This window comes from Jaculus jaculus, chromosome 2 (genome assembly GCF_020740685.1).
Source record: "Jaculus jaculus isolate mJacJac1 chromosome 2, mJacJac1.mat.Y.cur, whole genome shotgun sequence".
Classification (NCBI taxonomy): domain Eukaryota; kingdom Metazoa; phylum Chordata; class Mammalia; order Rodentia; family Dipodidae; genus Jaculus; species Jaculus jaculus.
Window position 1 is genome coordinate 131,585,805 of NC_059103.1, and position 24,284 is coordinate 131,610,088.

The 24,284-nt window shown below is 39.3% G+C and overlaps 1 protein-coding gene across 6 annotated transcripts in view; it reads right to left on the reverse strand.

Moving 5' to 3' along the window:
- The window catches only part of Asph (aspartate beta-hydroxylase), a 226,064-nt gene that overhangs the window by 150,157 nt on the left and 51,623 nt on the right, over positions 1 to 24,284 (reverse strand). For 4 of the 6 annotated variants that reach the window (XM_045143382.1, XM_045143383.1, XM_045143381.1 and 1 more), the window contains one exon: positions 1,377 to 1,469. In XM_045143382.1, coding sequence (XP_044999317.1) covers positions 1,377 to 1,469 — 93 coding nt within the window. Of the gene's footprint in view, positions 1 to 1,376; positions 1,470 to 11,035; positions 11,539 to 14,364; positions 14,407 to 22,141; positions 23,180 to 24,284 lie in introns of those variants that run through there. The other 2 variants (XM_045143385.1, XM_012947703.2) reach the window with 2 other exon arrangements.

Here is a 24,284-nt window from a genome sequence, read left to right on the forward strand (position 1 = left end):
CTCCTATACTCTTCCAGAGCCATGAGATATTGGTACTGGCTTTGAACTTTGTGAAGTGTTTCATTTCTTCATACTTCTGCAAATGTCTATCTTCTCCCTTGGAGAGGGTTAAAACACGTAGAAGCCAGACAAAAATGGATTAAAGAATGAACATAAAATAAAGTGAAAGACAATTATAATGTTCTTTCAAATGTCTAAATATTACAGTGAAGAGGGATTAGATTGCAGACAAGAGGTTAGGAGGGTATTAAAAGCTTATTTTACTATATTTTCAGAGTTGTGTGAATATACTTGTAAAATAGGTGGATGGAGCTAGAGGAGGAATAAAAAACTAAGATTCAAAAAGAGGAAGACTGAAATGGCAGCTTTTAAACAAAGAGTTATTGCTAAGCAATTAAGAAGGCCAGAAACCAATAAAAAACCAATGTGTACTAGTAATTACTAATAATGTGAATGAATAATGTTAGCCAAAAAGGGACATGGCATATTTCAGATCCAGTGCTAAGTTTGAAATGAAGAATTTTAAAAGTACAGATTTATTCTGTACAGAGTAAAATTTGAGGTGTGACATTGTAGCACAGTATAAAACTTTAAAAATCACAACTAATTCTGTAGCCATGGAACAATTATAGCAATTCTATAGGTGTAGGAGGGAAAAAAATAAATTCCCCTAGAATTATGAACAAATACAACTACTTATTGGTCTTAAAATAAAATAGTATTCATCAATACATCAATACAATATGGACTCCAGTACTTATGCAGCCAGTAAATACATGTCATAGCTAACACTTCCAGTAGGTGGCATAGCCAAACCAATTTTCATTCAGATGCTCTGCCTAAGAACAGCATATGTAGAAAATATTTCAAGATTTCCAAACCTGGGGTCATCCCTTGATGACTATGGAAATAATGTAAATTTATTTATGAATCCATAGCAATAGAAAACAGAAAGACAAAGAGGTCTGGAAGTCTACACAGGGGGTCGTAATATAAAAATGAAATAAAATAAAAAAGGCAGGGAGCCCAAGAATTCTACTCTGTTGCTCCATGTGGGGTAGGTGGTGATAATGAATGCTGGCAACAGGTGTCTCATTTAGCTTTCAGTGCGATGTGGCGCAACAGTGCTGGAGCTGGAGCCATGGAACGTTGGTTCCTGCTGCTCCTGGCTTTAATGGTGGGCCACAAAATCGTGACCACAATTACAACTAGTCTGTGCAAAGTTTCACTAGGGAAAAAAAAAGTTTATTGTAAAATTTCTGAAAGGAATGGTAGCTCTTTATTCTAGAGACAAATTGTGGGTGGAATAGGACTCTAAATTGCAAATGAAGCTACTTGTCAGGCCACATAGATCCTACAGCCTCCTGGACACTTACCTGTCCCCTCGGGAGCCTGCTCCTCCGGCTCGGTATGTGGCTCGGCCTCCTCAGGCGGGAACGTCCGTTCTGAAGCAGTTCTCTCTGTGAGTCCTGCATTTTTCATTCACAGTGTTAACCTCAGAGTTTTCGCCATTTGAATATATTAAAGCAGGAAAACAACACTCCAAACATTTGATTTGTGACGTAACTAACTCATGATTTCTGGCACTGTGCGCTTAAAAACTTTAGTCTTTCACTTTACATTGGTCTTCAGCATGTCTAAGTCTTTCATTTCAAAATAGCAAAAGAATTTAGCCATTCCTGAACTTTCACAACATACAGTCCTGCCTAAACTTGCCAACTGTCCAGTCTGGGTCCATCCTGCTTGTGTGTTTGTAAGCGCAGTTACTTCTTGTGCGAGTGAAGAAAAGCTTAAGAATTCAAACACTCGGGTAACTGGTCTCTGTGTGTTCAGTGACCCAGCTACAGAAGGACCTGCTGGAGGACAAAACGGTGTCCTTGCTGGACTCCAGTATGCAGAGGCCCCTGGCAGGGCTAGCGTTTCTCAGCTGCACTGTGCTGACAGGGAGCTTCTACTATTTACCAGAGATTTCTCCCTCTACTTCAGTGCCCAACATTCAGCAACCTGGACCTCGTCTACCTAGGACAATCCATGTATGTCTGGTATCTTACATTTATCCCAAAATTATCTCTGTATGGATGAAAAGTCACAATGTGGCCGGGCGTGGTGGTGCATGCCTTTAATCCCAGCACTTGGGAGGCAGAGGTAGGAGGATCGCCGTGAGTTCAAGGCCACCCTGAGACTACATAGTGAATTCCAGGTCAGCCTGAGCTCGAGTGAGACCCTACCACAAAACACCAAAAAAAAAAAAAAAGTCACATTGTGATCGTTCTCTAACCACACGTGGAGCTAGTTGGCTTTCATACAGTTTCATGGGTGTGCTAAGGGAGAATATTTCCCAGTGGATAATAGTCAGCTACCTAAAAATCCCATTTGTATTGAAGAAGTCTGTTGTATATGGAAAAGAAATTTCAATGCTCAACATGTTATAAGTTGATTGGTATAACAATATTTAGTCAGACAATGTCACAAAGAGCTTCCTTTTACTCAACCTGGCATTGTCTTTAAAACTGAAAGGGCAAGACATGAAAAACAGAAAGAAAAGCACATAACAGGAGAAAATACTATGCAGGTTTTTCTATCCAAAGTGATAATTGAACTGAAAACTCACTAATAGCTGGTCAGTTACTTACCAGCACAAAAATAAACAATACTATAAAGCTCAAAGAAGCTAAAGATAACATAAAAACATCTCCTTTTCTAGACTCCTCTACACTTGTAAAATTTAACAAAAACATGTTCTAAACTACAGTAACTTTAAATTTATCTGGAAGAACTGGCCTCACAAGCTTCCATGTTCTTTGTCCCCCAAACTGCCTGCCACCCAGACGACTCATTTATAAAACTGATGGTAAGAAATAAACACAAATTAAATGAGAAACACCAGCAACATGTGAGATGAATTCAAAGTCAAAGGAGAGGTTTTTCACTGGATGAGTTTATTAGAAGTACAAATGACAAGGAGTAATATTCAAAACAACATTATGAACGAAGTGTGTCAGTTTTCAGTTCCTTGGGCTACATACAACAAAACTCCAAGTCACACTGGCTTGAGTAAAAAGATTACCCAGTTTAACAAAACTGCAGGAAGGGGCGCTTGCTCAGAAACCCTGCCTCACTCTTAGGCCACGATCCTGATGCCCAGTTGCAAGCCTCCTGCAGACATGAAGATGCCCAGAAGCAAAAGCACCACCTCCCACTCTATGTCTTGCTAAGACTTGAAGACATAGTCCAGAGATGTTCAGTTCTGACATTCAAACTAGGGCTGACTTCCTCTCCTCATGGCGAGAGGAGTGGGACGACTGCAGATGCCACACAGCTGTGTTGCTGAGTATAGCCAGTGCACTTCGGACAGATGTGTTTGAAAAATGTACCCACAAGCCGGGCGTGGTGGCACATGCCTTTAATCCCAGCACTCGGGAGGCAGAGGTAGGAGGACTGCCATGAGTTCGAGGCCACCCTGAGACTCCACAGTAAATTCCAGGTCAGCCTGGGCTAGAGTGAGACCCAACCTCAAAACCAAAAAAAAAAAAAAAAAAGAAGAAGAAGAAAAATGTACCCACAGCCTAACAACACACCTTGTTTTTAGTTTTGTAGGTTCATCTGACAAGACAGGACTTTTTTTTGTTCATTTTTATTTATTTATTTGAGAGTGACAGAGAAAGAGGCAGATATATATATATATAGAGAGAGAGAGAGAGAGAGAGAGAATGGGCATGCCAGGGCTTCTAGCCACTGCAAATGAACTCCAGATGTGTGCGCCCCCTTGTGCATCTGGCTAACGTGGGTCCTGGAGAATCGAGCCTCAAACTGGGGTCCTTAGGCTTCACAGGCAAGCACTTAACCACTAAGCCATCTCTCCAGCCCAAGATGGGAAAATTTTAAACCATGGATTTAATAATAATTGTTCCTCTGATTTCAATTAAAAATGCAAGATGACATAAAAAGTGAATGAAGTCTGTACGTAAATCATTCATAGCAGTATTGACTTCTGGACACAACTACCACAGGCCCATTATTGGCATAATTTATATTCACTGCTATCCAATGTATCTGACCAGAAAGAGGAAGAAATCATGTATATCTTCCCATAAATGTGATAGTTGTGCATTTACTAAATTGCCTACTGCATTTATTCATCCATTAAATATTTAGCAGTGATAGTAGACAGACTTACAGGACATGCACTTTCCAGTAAAGGGAAAATCTAAAACAGAAACCAAGTACTAGGCAGTTTGTGGGATAAAGTTATGGCATTGGGAGTATGTTGGCTGGAGAGCCAGCTATGAGAAAAAGGGGAGAGACGCAATACATCAATGAGGAAAGGGTTCATTGATTCCATTTTAAGGACGTACCTAATATATTTCAACAGATTTCTGAGGGCAACAATAGATATCAAGGCTGGAGTCAAGCCTCTAGGGAAGAAGCAAGCACTAAACTCCACAACAGGAGTCAGTTAAGTGTGAGCTGAAAGGCAGCAGTGAGGCAGGGCGTGAGCACCAGAACGTCTTTGAGACACCAGGTCACTCAGGGTAAATATGAAGGTTTCATTTTTTTCCAGGAACTACACACTGTCCCTCAGAATCCAGGGGTGATTAGATCCAGGACCCCCATTGATACAAAAATGCAGATTCTCAAGTCCCTTATGTAAAATGGCAAATTACGCACAGTCACCCATGTACTTCCTCTGCTATATTTCATGCCAGGTCTAGGTTAACTGCAGTATCTAACATAATGTAGACATTATTTAAAGGATTGTCACACTGCATTGCTTTAGGAATGATGATTACAAAGTCTATATATGTTCAGTTCCAATGCAAATTCTTTTTTATCAAATATTTTCAATCCATATTTGGGCTTGGCTCAATCTGTGGAAATAAAACATGTGGATGCAAAATTGTTGACTCAGAAGTTTAAGTGCATATGCAAACTGCCTCATCCAAACTCTGGTAATTATAAGTGCTATGCACATTTCCTAAACCTAGCTCATAAAAAGCTAGCTAGCTTTTTTTTTTTTTTTTTTTAATCTCACCAGTCTTCAGTTTACTAATCCTATGGTGTACAGAATGATGAAAATTTTGGTCTTACCCACTGAAGTCCCTCCAGCTACTTTTCCAATATGGGTGTGCAGAACAAACTGTTTTATATGCACATAGCCTAACAGCACCAATACATCCCAAGAAAAAGGCTGACAAGCACATGAAACTTGACGTTCTGGGAAGTAACACTCCAGAAAGACACACATACCACATGACCACACTCATCCTGTTCCTGGCTTGTATAAGCAGTGAATGCAGATCTCAAGTATATAAATAGCAGTCTCAGAACAAAGGAAAATTCTGAGGCTACCAGGAACTACAAACAGTCCAAGAAAATAAATGGCCTCTTATTCAAAGGATATTTACATGATCCAAGATGGACAGAGAAATTTCAAAAAGATGACAATGTTAATCACAAATAAAAATTTTTCATGGGTTGGAGGGATGGCTTAGTAAAGGTGCTTGAGTATAAAGCCAAAGGACCATAGTTCGATTCCCCAAGACACACATAATACAGATTCATAGGTGGCACATATGTCTGGAGCTCGTTTTCAGTAGCTGGAGGCCCTGGCGCACCCATTCTCTCTTTCTCTCCTTCCCACCTCTTTCTCTCTCAAATAAATAAATAAAGTATATAAAAAAAATTCAGGGCTGGAGAGATGGCTTAGCGGTTAAGCGCTTGCCTGTGAAGTCTAATGACCCTGGCTTGAGGATTGATTCCCCAGGACCCACGTTAGCCAGATGCACAAGGGGGCGCCCGTGTCTGGAGTTCATTTGCAGTGGTTGGAGGCCCTGTCGCGTCCATTCTCCCTCTCTCTCTCTCTCTCTCTCTATCTGCCTCTTTCTCTGTCTGTTGCTCTCAAGTAAATAAAAAGGATCAAAAAAAAAATTCATAACAACGTAGATTCAGGATCAACAGAGACTCCTAAAGGACTGCAAAAAAGTGAAAAACACACTACATCATCATACACTTAAAGGACAAGTGACACAGCCCCATGTGGATGAGCTCTGGAACCTGAATCAACCGGCTGCATTTGGATCCGACATTGAGTGAATGGCCATTATAGTGTAGGAACTTTCACTTCCAGTAAGTGAGATAAAACATTTTACCATAGGAGAGCTTTAAAAACTGAGATCACTTAAATCTAGTGAAATTTCATTTTCACACCATGTTTTTTGACAGAAATAAAATCTCCCATTCCCTTGCACATATAAACACCAAGGAAAATCATCACAGGTCATTCAACTTACTGCAGTTACTGATGAGTCTTCAATGGTGTCAACAGACCAAAAATAGTTCCTGACCCAGGAAGCACACGCTGACCACTCCCAGGGGATTCACAGCAGACCACAAAGCCCAGGGATGAAGCAGATGCTGAGTACAGGGACTGCAGCATAGGGTCCAGCCACCAAGGGGGTGGGAGAACACGGTACCGAGACGACAGCCTGCCTGGGCCTCACAAGGAGGACACATGCTAGGCAGAGGGAATAGCTGGTCTTAGTGCCATGGCAACAGCTCTACTTCTCTTTCTTCCCCCAATCCCTGAATGCATCATAGCATTTCATCATGGGGACCATAGCACCTGTATCCCCAGGACTTTACCTGGCCACTAGAATGCTGAGAAGTCTCAGGAAGGTGGTGTTGTGTGAGTGAATGTGTGGGAGAGATCGACATGTTGGGGTTTACAAAGTATCACAAATAAAACACAACCTTCTAAGAACAGCTTGCAAAATTATAGCTTTTAGAGAGGTTGACTTCTGTGTGAAAATTTGTGCCAAACTAGTAATAAAAATCTAGTCATGTGGTTATGTCCTTGGAAAAATAGAAGAGGAAGAATTCCAGACAGATAATTTTCACTCCTGGCTGTGAGAACAACCTAGTTGTGACATGTCACCCCACCGATAACCAGGGTTTACATAGCTGATCTGGCTGGCTAGGAAAGTGTCCCCTTCCTCTATCACCACTCCATGTGTGTCCCTCTCAGGCAAAGAGAATGACCTTCCTCCAATAGAGGACTGGTCCTCTCCTACTAGAACTTCCAAACAAGATTAACTTAAGATTAATTTAAGATTTTCTTGAGGCCCAACATGGTGGTAAATGTCTATAATCTCAGAAGACTGAGGCCAAATTTGATAGGTACAAGACCTACACCAGTCTGGGTTATGGAACATGTTAATAAAAATTGAGAAAAAAAAGAACCAAATATGGGGGCTGGAGAGATGGCTTAGTAGTTAAGGTTCTTGCCTGCAAAGCCAAAGGACCCAGGTTCAGTTTCCCAGGACTCATATAAGTGAGAGGCCCAAGGTGGGGCATACATCTGGAATTTGCAGTGTCTGGAGGCCCTGGTGTGCCCATTCTCTTTCTCGCACAAATAAATGAAAATAAAAAAAAAAAAAAAGAATGAGTTCAAGGACAGCCTGGGAAATTTAGTGGGCCCATCACAAATTAAAAATAATAAAATTGACATGGGATAAACTAATACCAAGTATCTGTTTGGTTCTTAGTTCAATTCCAAAAACCATGAGAAAATAAAATATGTTCATAAAAAACAGCCCAGTTAATACTGCCTCTTCATTTTCCTAGGAATAAAACCTTCCTTGTTAAGACAGTGAAGGAGGAAATGAAAAAAGCTTAAGAATAACACAAACTTAATTTTCCTAGAAACAAAATAATAGTATTTATCATTATGCCAATATTCTCCTAGATTCTTTGTCTAAAATTATTATAGACCAAGGGTTTGGATGGAATCTCTTTCCCATGGCTTCATACTCGGCAACATCCACTCTGACCATCTCACGTAACATTTTGTACTGGAGCAGGGGAAAAACAGTAATGAAGTTGAGAAGATAAACCCCAGATCCTTCCAACTTTCAGTACATATGAAGAGCAGGGTGAAAACACAGTTGTTGGCTTCCCCTTTTAAAGGGAATTTTCTTTCAGAGAACCAGCTTTCCTTCTCCCAGAGTGAATCAGTGTATACAGTAATGGGCAGGCGTCACCAGTCATGGGCTCCTCACCCCATGAAGATCCCGCTGCTCATCCATGACTGCTTGAGAAGGAAGCTGACATTCTTGGAGGGTCTAGACACAGACAGGAGCCCAGAGAGCATGGTTTGAGAACTTCAATCCAGCATAACTCAAATTCCCCATAAGTACCTCTAAACCTCACAATGGTATAAACCTTCAATATTTTGGTCTCTGAAAGCCAACTTGAATGGACTTAACATATGTGACACATGGATCCTGGAGAACACATCTAAATGAAACCAATACAGCCAAGCAGGGTAGTGCATGCCTTTACTCACAGGCGTTGGGAGGCAAGGATAGGAGGATCACTGAGAGATCGAAGCCAGGTTGGAACTATAGAGAACCAGGTCAACCTGGGATAGGGACCCTACTTGAAAAAAATAATTAAAAAAAAAAAAAAACAATATATTTGTGCTATTGTGAGCTTTGCAGTTGAGGGGATGCCAGCCAAAATATTTGACTTATTTCCCTCAGTCAGGGGGACAGAGTAAGATTGAAACAAACCCACCACATAGTACAATTATAATACCTCCAAACACATCCCAATGCTAGTTCCTTCTACTAAGAAATGGTTTAGAGTTTTCTTTTTTAGTTCTGTGCAAAAAATTTACTTTCTCTACAGGATTTTGTTTTTCCTTCACATAGGATTGCAGAAAATTATTACATTTGGTGAGGGTATTTGGTAATTTTACCCTGGTTTCTGAATTTAAATGTATAGGTGGACATAAGGCACATTATGCTAAGCACTAGGCATGAGTGAGTTTCAAGAAAATGTGATTAATGTAAACCTGTAAACACTGTCTTAGGATTTCATTAAGTTTCAATACTACCATTTCCTTTGAACATCAGCTCAAGAACTTAGTTTACTGTCTTCAAATGCTATTACCCTCCAAAAATACATCTAAGAAATCTTTTAATATTTCATGAATGCTCATGAACTGCGATTTGATTCATTCATTCTTTTTTTCTTCTTTCCTCCCCAAAGCTTTGTGAATACGATCAAAGTTTAGATAAAATTATTCTAATGATTAAAAACAAAGTATTATCTGAATAATTTAAATAAAAATTATGCTAGGGATGCTTTTTAAACTTGCACTTTTAATATTTTTCATGAAAGTGTGTGGCACATTCCAGTAAAATTATATTGTCTTTATTTAAGAGAGGAAGGTGGAAAGGCAGATGGAGAAAGAAAATCACTGTAGGAATGGTCACCACGCCTAACTAGGCTGTAAGACTCTCCCGCTAGAACCAACTCAGAAAACTAAAAGAAGCATCTGGGCCTGCTGAGGGCTTCTTTTTTCCTGTTTGATTGGCTCTCTAAACAGAATAAATTTGAGAAGAAACAGAAGGGCAATGCTCTGGAAACAGAAGTAGGAAGAAATAGATCTCTGTCACAGACATGGACAGATCTATTCACCCAAAGGCAGGGTCCTTCATTTGCTAACGGAGGGAGCTACCAAACTCCCTTTCAGGATTACTATGCTAAGGAACTGCATAAAAACAACAGCGACATCCTGACAGTGAACACAGGCTCTATGTGGATCTTAGTTTTTATTAACCAAGAAAGCAAGAAATATTGTGATATGTTCTACCACATACCACAATAATTTGCTTTTGATATTTTTGCTTATGAGAGTTAGAATTTGGCACAACTAAATGTTTATGTGTTTGTAAGTGGTAAAAGCTGGTGGCTTTTAGCAAAAAGGTGTATTATACTTTTAAAATATTTACACCTAAGTTCATACATACTGGATTTGAAACATATTTCACTAGTCCATCTTTTCACAGAAATATAAAGAATTATTTAAAAAAAATTCTTCTGGATAGCACTTTTGATTGTTACAAGGTCACTTTAAGTTTTTTATTCACTTTATTTGCTGTGACCTCCCTATGTACTCAAGGATGACCTTGAGTTCCTGGTTTTCTTACAATCACCTCCCAAGTATCGAGATAACAGGCTTGTTCCATCAGTCCTGGCTCAGTTTACATACTTTAGCCAATAGCCAAAATGAAAGAATTAAAACCTCATGCACAAAATAGCACACACCATTTCTAGAAATGTATTTCTTATTAGATTTTTCACTTTATTAAATGTATCATGGTGGGCTCAATCCTGATCTCAAATCTGTGATTCTTTAGAAACGGTAAACATTATGATACAATCAAATATGAAAGATATATGCCACTCAACCAAAATAACTGAAAATAGTGCTGTCAAAGTACAGCTCAAAGTGAAATAATTAAAGCCTTTTCAAAATGACTGAATTTGTAAGACTATGATAAATAAAATATTTTGAAATTGGTCTTCTAAATAAAATTCTCACTTTTATTCTATATACAGAGTTGAAAGAACAGTATTTGGCATGAGGTTAACAATGTTGGTAGGATGTCACCAGAAGAGAGAGGGAAGGAACAGGCGAAAAAAAGGGAGGAATGGCTGAGGAGGCCAAAAGAGGAGACAGGAAAGTAAGAGACGCAGGATCTAAGGTTAGGCAGTAGTCTAGATGAAAATGAAGGAGAAGGTGGAGGAGGAGCGAGACTGAGCAAGGAGTATATTGGGAGACTGGGGAGGGAGGGGCGGGGAGAGTAGAGGCACTTGAGCCTCCGGCTCTAATAGGAGAGCTGGGAAAAGTTGGCATGGGGGGGGGGCGTAGAAAGGATACAGGCAAGCACGAAGAAAGAAGAAAAAAAAAAAATAAAGGAGGAGTAGAGAAAGAAGATAGCTTCCTACCCAACTGAGAGCTTAGTATACTTGAGTTCTGTCGCTGTACAGAAATACTACTTAATATCTTAAGAATCTGAACATTTAATTCCAATAAAAACACTTCATACATTACTGAAACCATTACAATTCATATTATACACATATTTATCTGAACATAATCAATAAGTTAATAATGCTAGAAGTTATTACATTCTATAAGATTTTAAGAACTTCATCTCTTTAAACTTAGAAGCATGACAGAATATATAGAAATGTCAAGGATTTACTTATTGAGCACCAGTAAACACATTCCATGGCTAATGTTCAATGTCTTCCCAACAGAGCAACCGTACATTTTCTTTGCCCTTTAGCAGCAACCTGGGTTCAAGAATGTCACCCCTCCCGGGACTGTTGTGTCAGGGATTCAGTTCTTTCTCTTCTGGTTACTTTCCTTTGCATGCCTGGAAGAGCTTCTTTCCTTCCTGCCATCTTTGTCTCTGGGAGAAGCTTTACTAGAAATATCCTTTTCATTCAATTTTTTCAGATTTCCCATGGATTTAGCACTTTTATCCGTGGCGGCTTTCTCCTTTTCTCTGTCTTTTCTACCCTTAGGAGATGCTTTCCGTGATGCCTCTGACTCAGCGATCTTCTTATCCTTCCTCTCATCCTCCTTTTCCTTCTTCCCTTTTCTCTCTCCACTTTTACTTTCCTTCCTTGACACAGATTTCTCTCTGTCCTGCTTGAGCTCTTCTTTAGTGGGCTCTTTAACTTTCAGGTTTTCCAATCAAAGGAAAGAAAGGTTTACCAATGATACCTCATAATTCACAGAAAAGCAACTTAGTGAAAAGAATATGGTCTTGTGAGCCATCCCCCCCACCCCATCCACTGGAGTGCTTATTCAGAAAGTTAGTTGTAAGTTGGCTAAAATGGAACACAAAACTTTGTAAAACATTAGCTGTAAAAGAAATTCTGGAGGCTTTGCATCTTACTTTTTCAGCTTGAAATATAGTTTGGCATGTGTTAACACAGGCCAGCATGCATTATTATTACTGTGAGTCTGTCCCCAGGAGCAGTAATTCCACACAAGGTGTTAACTCACACTTCATAACTTTCACAGAAGAATACAGGCAAGGAAAAAACAACTTCCCAGAACTTGTTTTTGTGCAAAGGCAATAAAATATTTTTAGCTTGGATAAAGGCATCATGTCCTTTAAACAGTTTAAACAGTTGTTTTTAAAGTCTTTGAGAAACAAAATGTGCAGGAACAAGTTGAACACCACTTTTTTGAGCTAGGAAGACAGGCACACACATACAAAAAAAACACAATGTCCATGCATACAAACGTTTTTAAAATGTTATCAGTAGCACTTATTTATTATGACAAAGAGAATCTTTCTGCTTAGAATCAACATTATGAAACTACCAATCCTTTAAGCATGTTTTCCTGCTAATTTGTGGAGAGCAACTCAAGCCAAAGCACATGTATTCCACATTGCAAGGGACAAGAGGGAGCAATGACATGGGACACACAATTAACTCCAATCTCACAGGAAACTCTGCTTGCAACTTGCTTTACAGAAATTTAGCAGTAAACAAAAGCTTGAAATTTAACTTCTTTCTTTCATCAGGAAGTTACAAAAATTATCTACTATACAGTGTCGCATTTAAGGAGTAACAAAGAAAATTATCTCTCTCTCGAAAATGTGGAAGTTGTTTTTTACTAACCAAATACATTTAAAATTCACATAGTACAAAAGGTATTCAAAATGAGCTTGAGATTTGCAGTGTTCACAAGAGACACACCTACATTGTGTCTCTTCTAGACAGATGATTAACCAACATAAAATATCACATATGCTCAGCTGGGCATGGTGGTGCATGCCTTTAATCCCAGCACTCGGGAGGCAGAGATAGAAGGACTGCCCTGAGTTTGAGGCCACCCTGAGATTACATAGTGAATTCCAGGTTAGCTTAGGCTAGAGTGAGACCATACCTCAAAAAAAAAAGGGGGGAGTGCTGGAGAGATGGCTTAGCAGTTAAGCACTTGCCTGTGAATCCTAAGGACCCCGGTTCGAGGCTCGTTTCCCCAGAACTCACGTTAGCCAGATGCACAAGGGGGCGCATGCGTCTGGAGTTCGTTTGCAGTGGCTGGAGGCCCTGGCGTGCCCATTCTCCCGCCCCCCTCTCCCTCCCTCTTTCTTTATGCCTGTCACTCTAAAATTAATTAATTAATTATTTAAAAAAAATTTTTTTTAAATCATATATGCTTTCTCTATCAATTGAATTTTCTAGGGGATTCTTCAATTCTTACGAAAAATCTATGTCAAAATCTTGTAAAAATACAGAATAATATTCAGACAGAAACACCTCCACAACTTCATGAAATAATGCCATTAGCAAAATAAATTTAAGAATGGCAATACAGAGGAGTAAAGAGCTTGCATAATGTTATTGGATCTTATTCTACATCATATTATTTTAATTAAACATTTAATGTTTAACTTCTTTAAAGATCAGAAGGTAGAACTATCATCTATTGGCCATTTATTTTACCATTACTTACAAGAAGAAGTCATTAAAAAAATTGGTTCCCTCTTTGGAATTATTCCAGTGGGATACAAAGTTAAAACATTAATTTTGCCTCACCCTAAAAATGAAAATACAATTACAAAACTATGCACATCACATACTAAATGTATGTTCAGACTTGTCAAAAAACAAAGCATCTACAAACAATATCTCAGCATTTAAATACAAAAGATTACCAGATTTTTAAAACATAAAACCATGCATGTCCCTGTCCCTACAGAACATCAATGTTGACATGAAAAGATATAAAAGCATATTGCAATGTTAGTCTACTTATAATGGTTGATAATGTAGCAATTGTGAATGAATTAAAATATCAAACACAATAAATTAGTGCACCAACATAATATACTGTTTGGAGTATAAGCCTAAATTTTCATTTGTTTCATGGTACGTTTGATCCCTGTAGCTTTTACTGTGCTCTAAGTCAGTATCATCTGGGCTTTGGGAGAAATGAAATTAATCACTGATGCACTCATGTTTAAAATATTACATTTGTTTGAAAGAGAAGCAGAATAGGCATGCCAGGGCCTTTAGCCACTGCAAATGAACTCCAAACACATATGCCAACTTGTACATCTGGTTTGCGCTGGTACTGGGGAATCTAATCTGGGTCCTCAGGCTTCACAGGCAAGCACCTTAAGTGCAAAGCCATCTCTTCAGCTCTGGATTCATCCTTTTTATGTTAATTTAAAAGGTCAGACCATTAAGGTTTTATGTAAATTTAATATTAACTTTCCAACAAGTGTAAAACAGTGTGTTATAATTTTCTGGTCAAAAGATTATGAGAGAATTTTGATAACATGGAAAGGAAATCAATTAAAATGATAGGCTTGAGGAAGAAAATTTAGTCTTGACAAACTACTCATGACAGGCACACCCAAAACCAAAAAGCAATTATTATTGAACACTGGTAGCTGTATTTACACACACACCCAGAAAACATCATGCACAGACAAGCCCAAGCTTGATTCATTCAAGGCTAATTTGAAAAACAGAAAATACCTTTAGCCTTAGTTTTCCTCTTGACTACCCCACCAGGTCCTTCTGTTGGTAGTTACAAGATGAAAATAGGTTATGAATGCAAAATATTGAGGAAATTCAATAACAAGTACCTATAAATTAATTGGAGTTGTTGCTTCCATGAACACGTTAAGGTCCTTAAATTTAAATCCATCATTAGAAAAACAGTTCAACACACAAGTATCATTTATGTGTCACTGAAAGCTATACTTTGGTTGTAAGACAAACACATCATTATCAACCTATGCTCAGTCAAAAATCACAGTTTGCATCAGACCTTTAGGAAGCACTGCCTTTACCACTGGAGTGGCCTTTCTCTATAGGCATGGACTTATGCTCAGGCCCCAGATGATGATGTGAAGCCCTAGACCATTATTCCCTAGGCCAGTCACCAATGCCATCCACAAAAGGGCAGCCTATTCTCATAGTTCATCCTTTGAACAAGTGATGCTTTTACTACCACTTTCTTTAACAAAGTCTAATAAGCAAGTAATATTGCATTGTATCAGTACACTCTAACTCCTCACCCTAAAAGCTTTGCACTATTTCTACTTCCCCTCATGGCAAATAAGTTCTGATAATGTTTCTTTCTGACCCTGTATTACAGGGTCATCAATATAACTCCTCTTTCAGGAGAATATGCTTAGAATCTCAATCAATTTCTTTCTTTTTTCTATGTTCCATTCACATAAATTTTATATTCATATGTTGGCCAACTTTCTATAATGTGTTAATCCATGTCACAGGTATGTTGGGTGAGAGGTGTAGTTGTTGAGTATAAGCCTCACAAGAGGTCACTCAAGATCTAAGGTTTGTGGGGTGTCAAAAGAAAGCTCCTAAGCTATGATACTTACCCCTACTGTAAACTATAGAATCCATTCTTCCCAAAACCTCAACTGCCTTCTAATTCTAGTAATGGGGACAGGAATTAAGGGAAAAACGGACACTAACACATGATGTATCCATATAAAATATGTTAATAATAATAAGGTTTTTAATGTCATCCAATTTGAAAAAAAAAATAATTCTCATGTTTGCTTTATTATTTACCATACTATCCTCCACTCCTAAATTCCCTGTCCTTTCTCTACTTGTAGACAATTGTTCACATAAAATGAGATAATCTGTTTGAGAATAGTAATTTATTGTAGTTGAAATTTCATCATCACCATTCTGAAAAAAAATGTAAAGAAGTCATACCACCAACTGCATCACAGATAAAAAGGGAAGGAAGGGCTGTGATTAACTTACCACCACCAGTGACTCTACCTGTCCAAGTGCCCCCTTAAGCAGGCCTAAATAATGCCTCCCTATAACAACTTTTTTTGAAGACAAAACTGACTACATAACAGAGATGCTGTCAAAGATCAATACCTAATGTGTTTAATTCAGAATAAAATACCTATCCTTCTAAGTACATGGGAAGTATTAATGTGTAAACAAAATTAAGAGAGCTTAGAGATGGCTCAGTGAGGAAGAGCCCTTCACATAAACTGAGTACCCAAGAAGGCCTGCATTCAATTTCTCAGAACCCATAACCCTAGTGCTGGGGGGGGGGGGGGCGGCAGGAGGTAAGTGAAGAATCACTGGGGCTCACTAATCACACAGCCTGACCCCAAGCCAACAACTCCAGGTGCAATGAAAAACGCCATCTCACAAGCCAGAGCAATGGAGTAAGACACGAAACATTTTCCTCTACCTCTTATGCACGCATGTACATGAATGTGCGCATCAGCACACACCAGACACAAATCATACCACACATTTTACACAAACTCACACGCACACACACACCAAAAAAAGAGGAAAAATAAATTAATATACATCATCAAAATGTACTCAGCATTGTTAATGTCTTTCCCATGGCAGGCCCAGACTTTTCTATTGAAATATAGGATGGAAAAATAAAAATATCTATGCTTCACGCTCACTCACATGAACCATGCAGGGCTATAATGATTTTAAAATGCTAAGGCACTGGTCACCAGCAAGCCAAGCTAGACTGGTATCAGCAGGGAAACTTGTTAGGAAACTTCACCGGGGCCGGCAGCTCCTCGGCAGCCATCTCATGGTCCCAGCATCTCCACTGGGTCTCCACTGCAAGCCACGGTTCATCCTCATGGCCCCATGGGGTCTCTATGCAGGCAACCAGCAAACCCGCTTCACACTGCCCATGGCCATTTCCAAAACACAAGACCGTGTTGCAAACTCAACAGCATTTCTTATACTCCATGATACCAGGTAGGGTGCCAATTTGTTAATCCAGGGGGTAATAAAGCAGACTTTGAAGAACAGGACACTCCTTGAGCACTCAGACACCTTCAAAAGAGCTGACATTCTTCTTGTTGCCCTAGCGCAGGTCAGCTAGCCCAGTCTCAAAGGTTGTAATCTCTCAGTTGCAACTGAACGGGCAGCAGTTCACCCAAAGATTTTCCTTTCTGTGCCATATCCCTCTGCGCACACCAGTTCATTTCTACGCTAAGCAACCCTGCACAACTTCTCAGGACATGGGCACAAGAGCAAGCTTCGAGGGTATTTAATGTTCCCACCTCTGACAGAAGGTGTTAAAGTGACAACTTACTCAACAGCAACACAGCACTCAATACTCCAAAATACCCACTTTAGGTGCCTTTCCTAAGATTAAAAAGCAGACCATTATCTTTTCAGTAGTTTTTAACATCAAAACCCTGGACCAATAATTCAAATGATAATTAACATATATTCAGACACTAAATGAAAGAGTACAGGCAGGAAGAATCTATACCCTTTGGAATGCCTTAAGTGACAGAACAAGAGCAATATCAAAACACAGGCTTCCAGAAGTCAGGGCAGTGTGGGAAGGAAAGTGCACACCACTGGCGTCTCTTGGTCCTATCTATTCCCAGACAGTCTTGAGATTGGCTTTCCCTGCAGAAGCATAGATACTGAGAAAGGTGACCCAAGCCCCAGGTACTCGTGAGCGTCTCCCTTATCCCTGTTAGAAAAAAATGAATGGAGCCAGGAAATTCCCTCTACTTGAAGGAGGCAGAGGCAGAATTTGATACATTTTGAATGCTAGAGAACAAATAAGAGTATCTGAGGTGATGAGAGGAGAAATGATAGAACAGACACGGAAGTGCAAATGTAAAGGAAGGGCTGGATTGGGTATTAGTGTGCACCACCTCTGAAAAAAGTGTGAGTGACGGAAAGAGGAATCCTTGGCTCAAAAGAAACTCTATGGGAGTCAGGACATTTTATAAAGAGAGAATAGACTAGAATTGACTAGGAAAAAAAAAGGGGAAAATCATCTCAGCAGAGGAATAAAATGACTTTGGGAGTTGTAAGAACATGGAAGAGCTTTTCACCACCAACTTGTAAGAGTCAGAGCAGCAAGCTCTTCACCCGGAGCAGGATTAAATTATTGCTATGTGTGTGGTCATCTGGACCTTATTTTTCTCCTCTCCTCTATATACCACCAAGTCCAATGTCCAAGAGGCAAAAGGAACAATTCTGTCAATTAATAAAATTCATGACAAAACAATGCCCTTTTTTTTCTTTTCCATTTTTTTTTTTATTAACAACTACCATGTATTCCATGGTAATGCCCTCACATTTGCCTGACATTACTTAACACAAGACCGTCATAATAGGAGGAAAAGATCATGACATCAAAATAAAAGAGAGACTGATTGAACAATGCTCTTTATAGCAGTTTACAAGTGGTGATGAGAAAATCCCACCAATTAAAACAGAAAAGGAGCCGGATGTGGTGGCGCATGCCTTTAATCCTACCACTTGGAAGGCACAGGTAGGAGATCACCATGAGTTCAAGGCCACCCTGAGTGGCTTCCACATAGTGAATTCCAGGACAGTCTGAGCTAGAGTGAGACACTACCTCAAAAAAATAAAAAAAAGAAGAAGGAGGAGGAGGAGGAAGAAAGAAAGAAAGGAAGGGAGGGAGGGAAAAGAAAAGAAAAGAAAAGAAAAGAAAAGAAAAGAAAAGAAAAGAAAAGAAAAGAAAAGAAAAGAAAAGAAAAGAAAAGAAAAGAAAAGAAAAGAAAAGAAAAGAAAAAGAAGCCTCTTTGTTACTTGCCATACATTTGGATGGAAGTTGTTTTTATTGCTAGAGAACATCTCAATTGAAAGCCACCACCATGGACACATTGCAATGTAAAGTCAACAAGAATGCACCAAAGCAAAGAGCATGTTTTCTTTCTCCCATCTCTGACTGCTTGCTCTGGTGATTTTTTTTTGCTTTTGGATTGTTTTTCAAGATAGGGTCTCACTCTAGCCGAGGCTGAGTGAGTTGAAATTCACTATGCAGTCTCAGATTGGCCTCCAACTCACAGCAATCCTCCTTCCTCAGCCTCCAAAGCATTGGGAATTAAAGATGTGCACCACCATTATGTGCATCACTATGCCCAGCCACTCTGGATTCTGGTGACTTTTACTGTGATTACTGTGAACAGGTCTGGTGACTGAATTCTTAAATTCCTTTGAAGAGGTTGTCCACAGTCTTATTTTGACAACTTCCAGTAAGACATTATCATTACACATATTCCAAATAAAATGTCCTCTATGAAATTAAAGTGTGTGAATGATTAAGCCAGTGGTCAGACCCACAGCTCCATCACATGCAACAGACAGGGAACATGATGACATCCGAGAAGCTCTCCCAGGCTTCTCACTTCTCCTCTAGGATTGGTAGGCTGGTGTCCTTCACACTGAGGCAACTTGAGTTACTTCCACAGCCCCTGTAGACTTTTGAGTCACTATGAGCCTCAGTTGTTCACTGTACTCTTTCCTGATCACACACATCCTAACACTGGCTACAGACAGCAAAAACATGTGCTGTTCATTTAAGGAATAGTCCTGCAGGATCAGGAGCTGTGGATCTAGGGATCCTGTCTGATCTTAAAACCAATGCCAGAAAAAAATGTATCAATTTCCTTTAACAAAACTATAATGTTACTAGTAGGGACAGTTGGCAAGAGAAAAGCTACAACTCACCAACGCTCTGAGTGGAAGAGGGTGGGGAATCTGAACACAGAAGCAGTATCTAGACAGGGATCTCATCTACAGACTGAGTATGCATGCATGTAAACTGCAGATCCAAATGCTTGTCACGGAATGGAAAGACCACCTGAAGATCTCTGTTAGTATCAATCCATTTGCTGAATGAACTTCAAAATGCCACTTCTTTTGAAAGAACAAAAGTTATTAAGATGGCTTTAGAAAAGAAAAACACTTCAGTGTTTGAGTATGCAGTGAGGAACTCCTGAGTCCCCTCTCTTTCAGGGGCACTAATGCCAGCATATGTTATTCAAACACTAACGAATGTCATATACTGCTCAGCTCTGAAGACTTAAATAGCAGAGAGCCAGCTCTGAGCTTCATGCAGTCCGCAATTTGCATGGTGATCTTAGCAAACATGAGCACAAAATCAGGCGTACTTGGCCCATCTGTCAACTTAGGAAAGCAGCCTGAGTCACCAAGGTGTAAATGCTCCAAACGCATTTCAGGAGAAATAATGATTCCATGGCCCACACCACACAGAATTTGTTGTGGATTTGTGAGGCCTTCAGCAGCTATACCAGGGCTTACTCAGAAAGGACCAAGGAGTAAGTACCACTTCCCTAAGACATAACTACCGAGCATCACTGGCTGTGTCTACATCGGCTTTCCACAATTACCCACAGTTGCAAATACCCTGAGAAAGGAGGAAACACTGTATGCAGTACAGCAAAGCGCAAATACAAACTGACCAGATTTCAAGTAGAAAGGAGATTTTCCTTACATGTCTGGACGCCGCTCTGTGTTACAGAGAGGCAGTTTGTAGAGAAATGAGTGGAAGTGCCAGATGACAAAGCAGGGCCTGCTGGCAACCATCCTGTTCTCAGTCTCCTCAGGGTCCCCGCAGGCAGCAAGCTGCTGAGCCAGGCCGCGAAGTTAGTAAGGTCAGCTCCAGGAAGACACTGCTGCAGCTGGTTCTCACCTTGCCACTCACGTGCCCATGGAAAGCAGGGCTGCAAGAAGTCAAACAGCAAAGCAGTGCTTGTGCCTCAAGTGTGCTGTCAAGTCAGGACCACAGGCCTGTCAGCCAGACACAGGGCAGAGCCCCACAGGAAGCAGCGAGCCACTGGGAGCCAGTGCTAAGTCTGGCACACAGTACAGTCCAGTTTCTTGGGCTGTTCACAACTGAAAAGGCAGAGCTAATACAAGTAAAAATTCCTTAACTGTAAACAAATACTGAAATGTACAGAATACAATGTTGCCTTTTTAAGTAAGCTTCTTATGGTTAAGATACATGAGCCAGGAAAACACATTATGAAATAAAGTTACAAAATAAAACCTTATAAAATTACAAACCATGCACATATATGAAACTTAAAAGTCATGCTTGCTTTATACCACAACTTTGCCAATGATTTCATTCTTCCTAGTACATGAAAAAGTCTTAGCTACAAGTTGGTGGAGGTTACAGAAGTCAGGGGTTCATCAGCGACCCATATTTTACCTTTGCCAACGGCTTCTCAAATGGGCTGATCAGAAGCAGTATCAAATATATGAGAAAATTATCTCACATCTTTATTTTGTTCTTGGAAAAATAAGGCATAATTAATTTCTGTACATAAATGTGCATTAGTATCATAAGAAAGCCTGACAAGAAATTAATTACATTTTATCACATCCCACTAACACACCTTCTATAGTTAGTAGCCATGATGCATTAATAAGTAAGACTGCTCTGAAAAAAATTCTGAAATATTTGGTTAAATGAATTTTATTGAATTTAGAGTCTACGAATGTGCATTTAAGCAACAATTGATTATTCCACAGTATTTAAATTCAAAGAAGGCGACATGATACAGCTGTAAACTAACCTTCAGAAAGAACATTATTAAAGAATACCCATTTTACTTCTTAGCTGATGGCTTCACTCAAGTGTTTATATATTTGAAAACCAGAAGCTTGTGGCTGAAAGAAATAAAAACACAGTAAAACCTTCTTCCTGAGCACGAGGGCAAAACGGAGTGCTGTTTGACTACCATCTAAGCTTTAGGAAGTCACTGTCCAATGAGCAGATATACAGGGACATGACTACAGAGCGGCAAGTGTATTTTATCAAGACTAGTAAGTTGAGCCATCTTGGAAGGAGGGCAGATTCCTGGGTTCTTACTTAGTCCAGACTTCCAGCTCAGACTAGCATTTTGTGATACAGACACAAAATGTGCCAAACACATCCCAGAACAAATGCATGAACAGTCTACTGACTTGCTGGTGGTTTGATTGAATGTGTAAAAACAAAGAAAGTTTGAAAAATGAAACTTATGGTCAAATAAGATTGTTTCAAATGCAAATGTATTCAGATTTAAGTCTGGTTCTATTTAGAAGCAAAGCTAACCAAAATTTTACAGACGCTGAAAGGGATTTGAACACATGACGAGCCACTCCTTTCAAAGTAAGAGAAGCCAGTCTTAGGACTTAGCCCTTTCCAGTAGAAAGGGCTGCCCAGTTCTTACAGGAAAAGTGACATCTCTCTTTAACAAAGGCATGTGTAGCATGACTAATACAACTGCTTTGGCTATACCCGAAGCACTCATTTATAAAGCTGACAAGTTCTCCTAATTGGAAAAAAATTATACTCCTCAAACTGAATGAGCATTTAAGTAAGTTTAATTTATAAACCTAAAAAATTGTATTATACCTAAGTCCAAATCAATAGTTAATAAGTAAGCTAATGAAGGAAAAAATGGAAAAAGACTTATTTAGGGTGAATAATTTTAATAGATTACAACATTATTCAAGATACATATTCACATTTCCCTCTTTTATATGCCTACTTAAAAATATACAAAGTACCATCTCTGGATGTATATTTGGAAATTAAATTTAAAATAATTACTGCTTTCAAAAACAGATACTAGTATCTGAATTCAGTAAATGAACTACTCTAAGGCAAACCATGGAGTTATTTTTTAAATTATTTTCAAAGCACCATTAATACAGAAGTTTACATCGAAATTTTTAGGAACCTGACAAGTCAGTTAATCTACAGAAATTACATATTAAAAAATATCAGGTTTTTAACCAACCATCATTGTACATGGCTAACAATTTAAAGATCAACAGAGAAGCATGTAACTTATTACTCGTGCCAGAAATATTTTTATAATCAAGTCCGTTAGTTTCATCATTAGTAGTATGTTAGAAAGACAAGCATCAGGGTTAACCACAACACAACTCACTACTGTTAATGTTTCCAGATTTAGCTCAGTGAATATACAAATTGAAATAAAATGATACAGAAACCAATTATACTACCAAGAACATCATCTTCACTTTGTGGACAACTACATGAATAAAGAATGCCACTTTCTTTATTACAAGTGGAGGAAGCCAAGCAAATGACTAACTGGTAGTTGTACTGGGCAAGAGCACATGGCTGATGTTTACTGTAAGGTCACAACTGCCCACTGCACATTAAGCCCTACATAAGCAAAAGAAAGAAAGAAAAAAACAGAGACTGCTCCTGGTTTTCATAAGCCAGTGACTTCAGTCCTGAGTCAGAGTTACTGGTTATGTAAATCCAAAATGACACAGGTCTTTCCCTGAACCCCTTCATTCTGTGACGTACCATCAACACCATCTGTGGTTTCGCTTTCTTCTTCCTCCTCTTCTAGCATTTCAAAAGGAGTCATTATATCATAGAGAAATGAGAGGAAACCATAAAACCAATCTGAACTTTCCTCGGCTAAAATATTAAGGACTTCCTCAAGAGAATCAATATTTTCATTACTGCCATCTTTGGTCAGGCCTACATAAGAATAAAGGAAAAGAGAAAGAGAAAATAAGGAGAGCAGTTAGGTAGAAAAAACAAGCTCAAGCAGTGTGATCTCAAAAAGGCTGCACATGGGGTCACAGAGGCTTACAGAAAGGTATTGTGGAAAACAAGGAAATCAGTTTGCATACCTCACAGGCAAGCCTCAATCAACCTCACCAATCCTTGTCGTTTCTACTGGCTCCGGACCAGGTGTGCCTCTTTCCATCAATGTCTTAAGTTGGAAAACCAATAAAAATATCTTATCAGCTAAAGTCAATAGACAGTGATGGCAAGAGTGAACAGATGCAGAACTCGCAAGCCTACTGAGATGACTACCTTCATCACAGAGATGCATCTAAGCACTCAAATTATGTAACTAAAATCAAATATTTAAATTGTTTAGTACCATAATACTCCAGCAACTGATCCACAGTCCTGTAATCTGATCAATATTTAAAGTCTGCTCTTAACAGTACACTGTGTCTGTTGAAAAGAAATGTGACCAAGGTCTTAACAAGGCATGTGGGGAGCAACTTGTTTCCCCATCAGCCAGGAAATGAAATGAAATCATAAATTAAATCAAAGAATTAATTATCACTTGTTTTTTTCTCCTGTAAGGCCAACTGGCCTGGGGTAGGGAAAGACCTTGATTGTAGATGTCCCCCATCAGCCCGTACTACCCAGCTTCCCACTGCAATGCCCCGCAAAGAATAATGGGGATAGGGAGTTGTGACTAGAGGAAACGTGAGCATCACAACCTGGGAGATTTGCACTTGTGACCAGGCACACCAGTCACGTAAGGCTCTGGCACCATGCATTCTCTCCATACAACTCAAGTACCAGCAACCAAGCTTCACAGTGTAACCGCTCATTTAAATTTTAAAGATGACAGTGAGGCTTCTCTGCAGTTGTCAACAAAAGAACTACATCATACAAGTTTTCACATCTGAGAGGAGGTGCAGAAACACAAACTGCAGTTGGTGACTCATTATTTTTTGACAAGCCCAAGATGTTTTTCACTAAGAGTTTAAGAGTTGCCAAATTCTGTGTACAGAAGACATGCACATTTCCATCCAAGTCTCACGATAACAATCTTGTT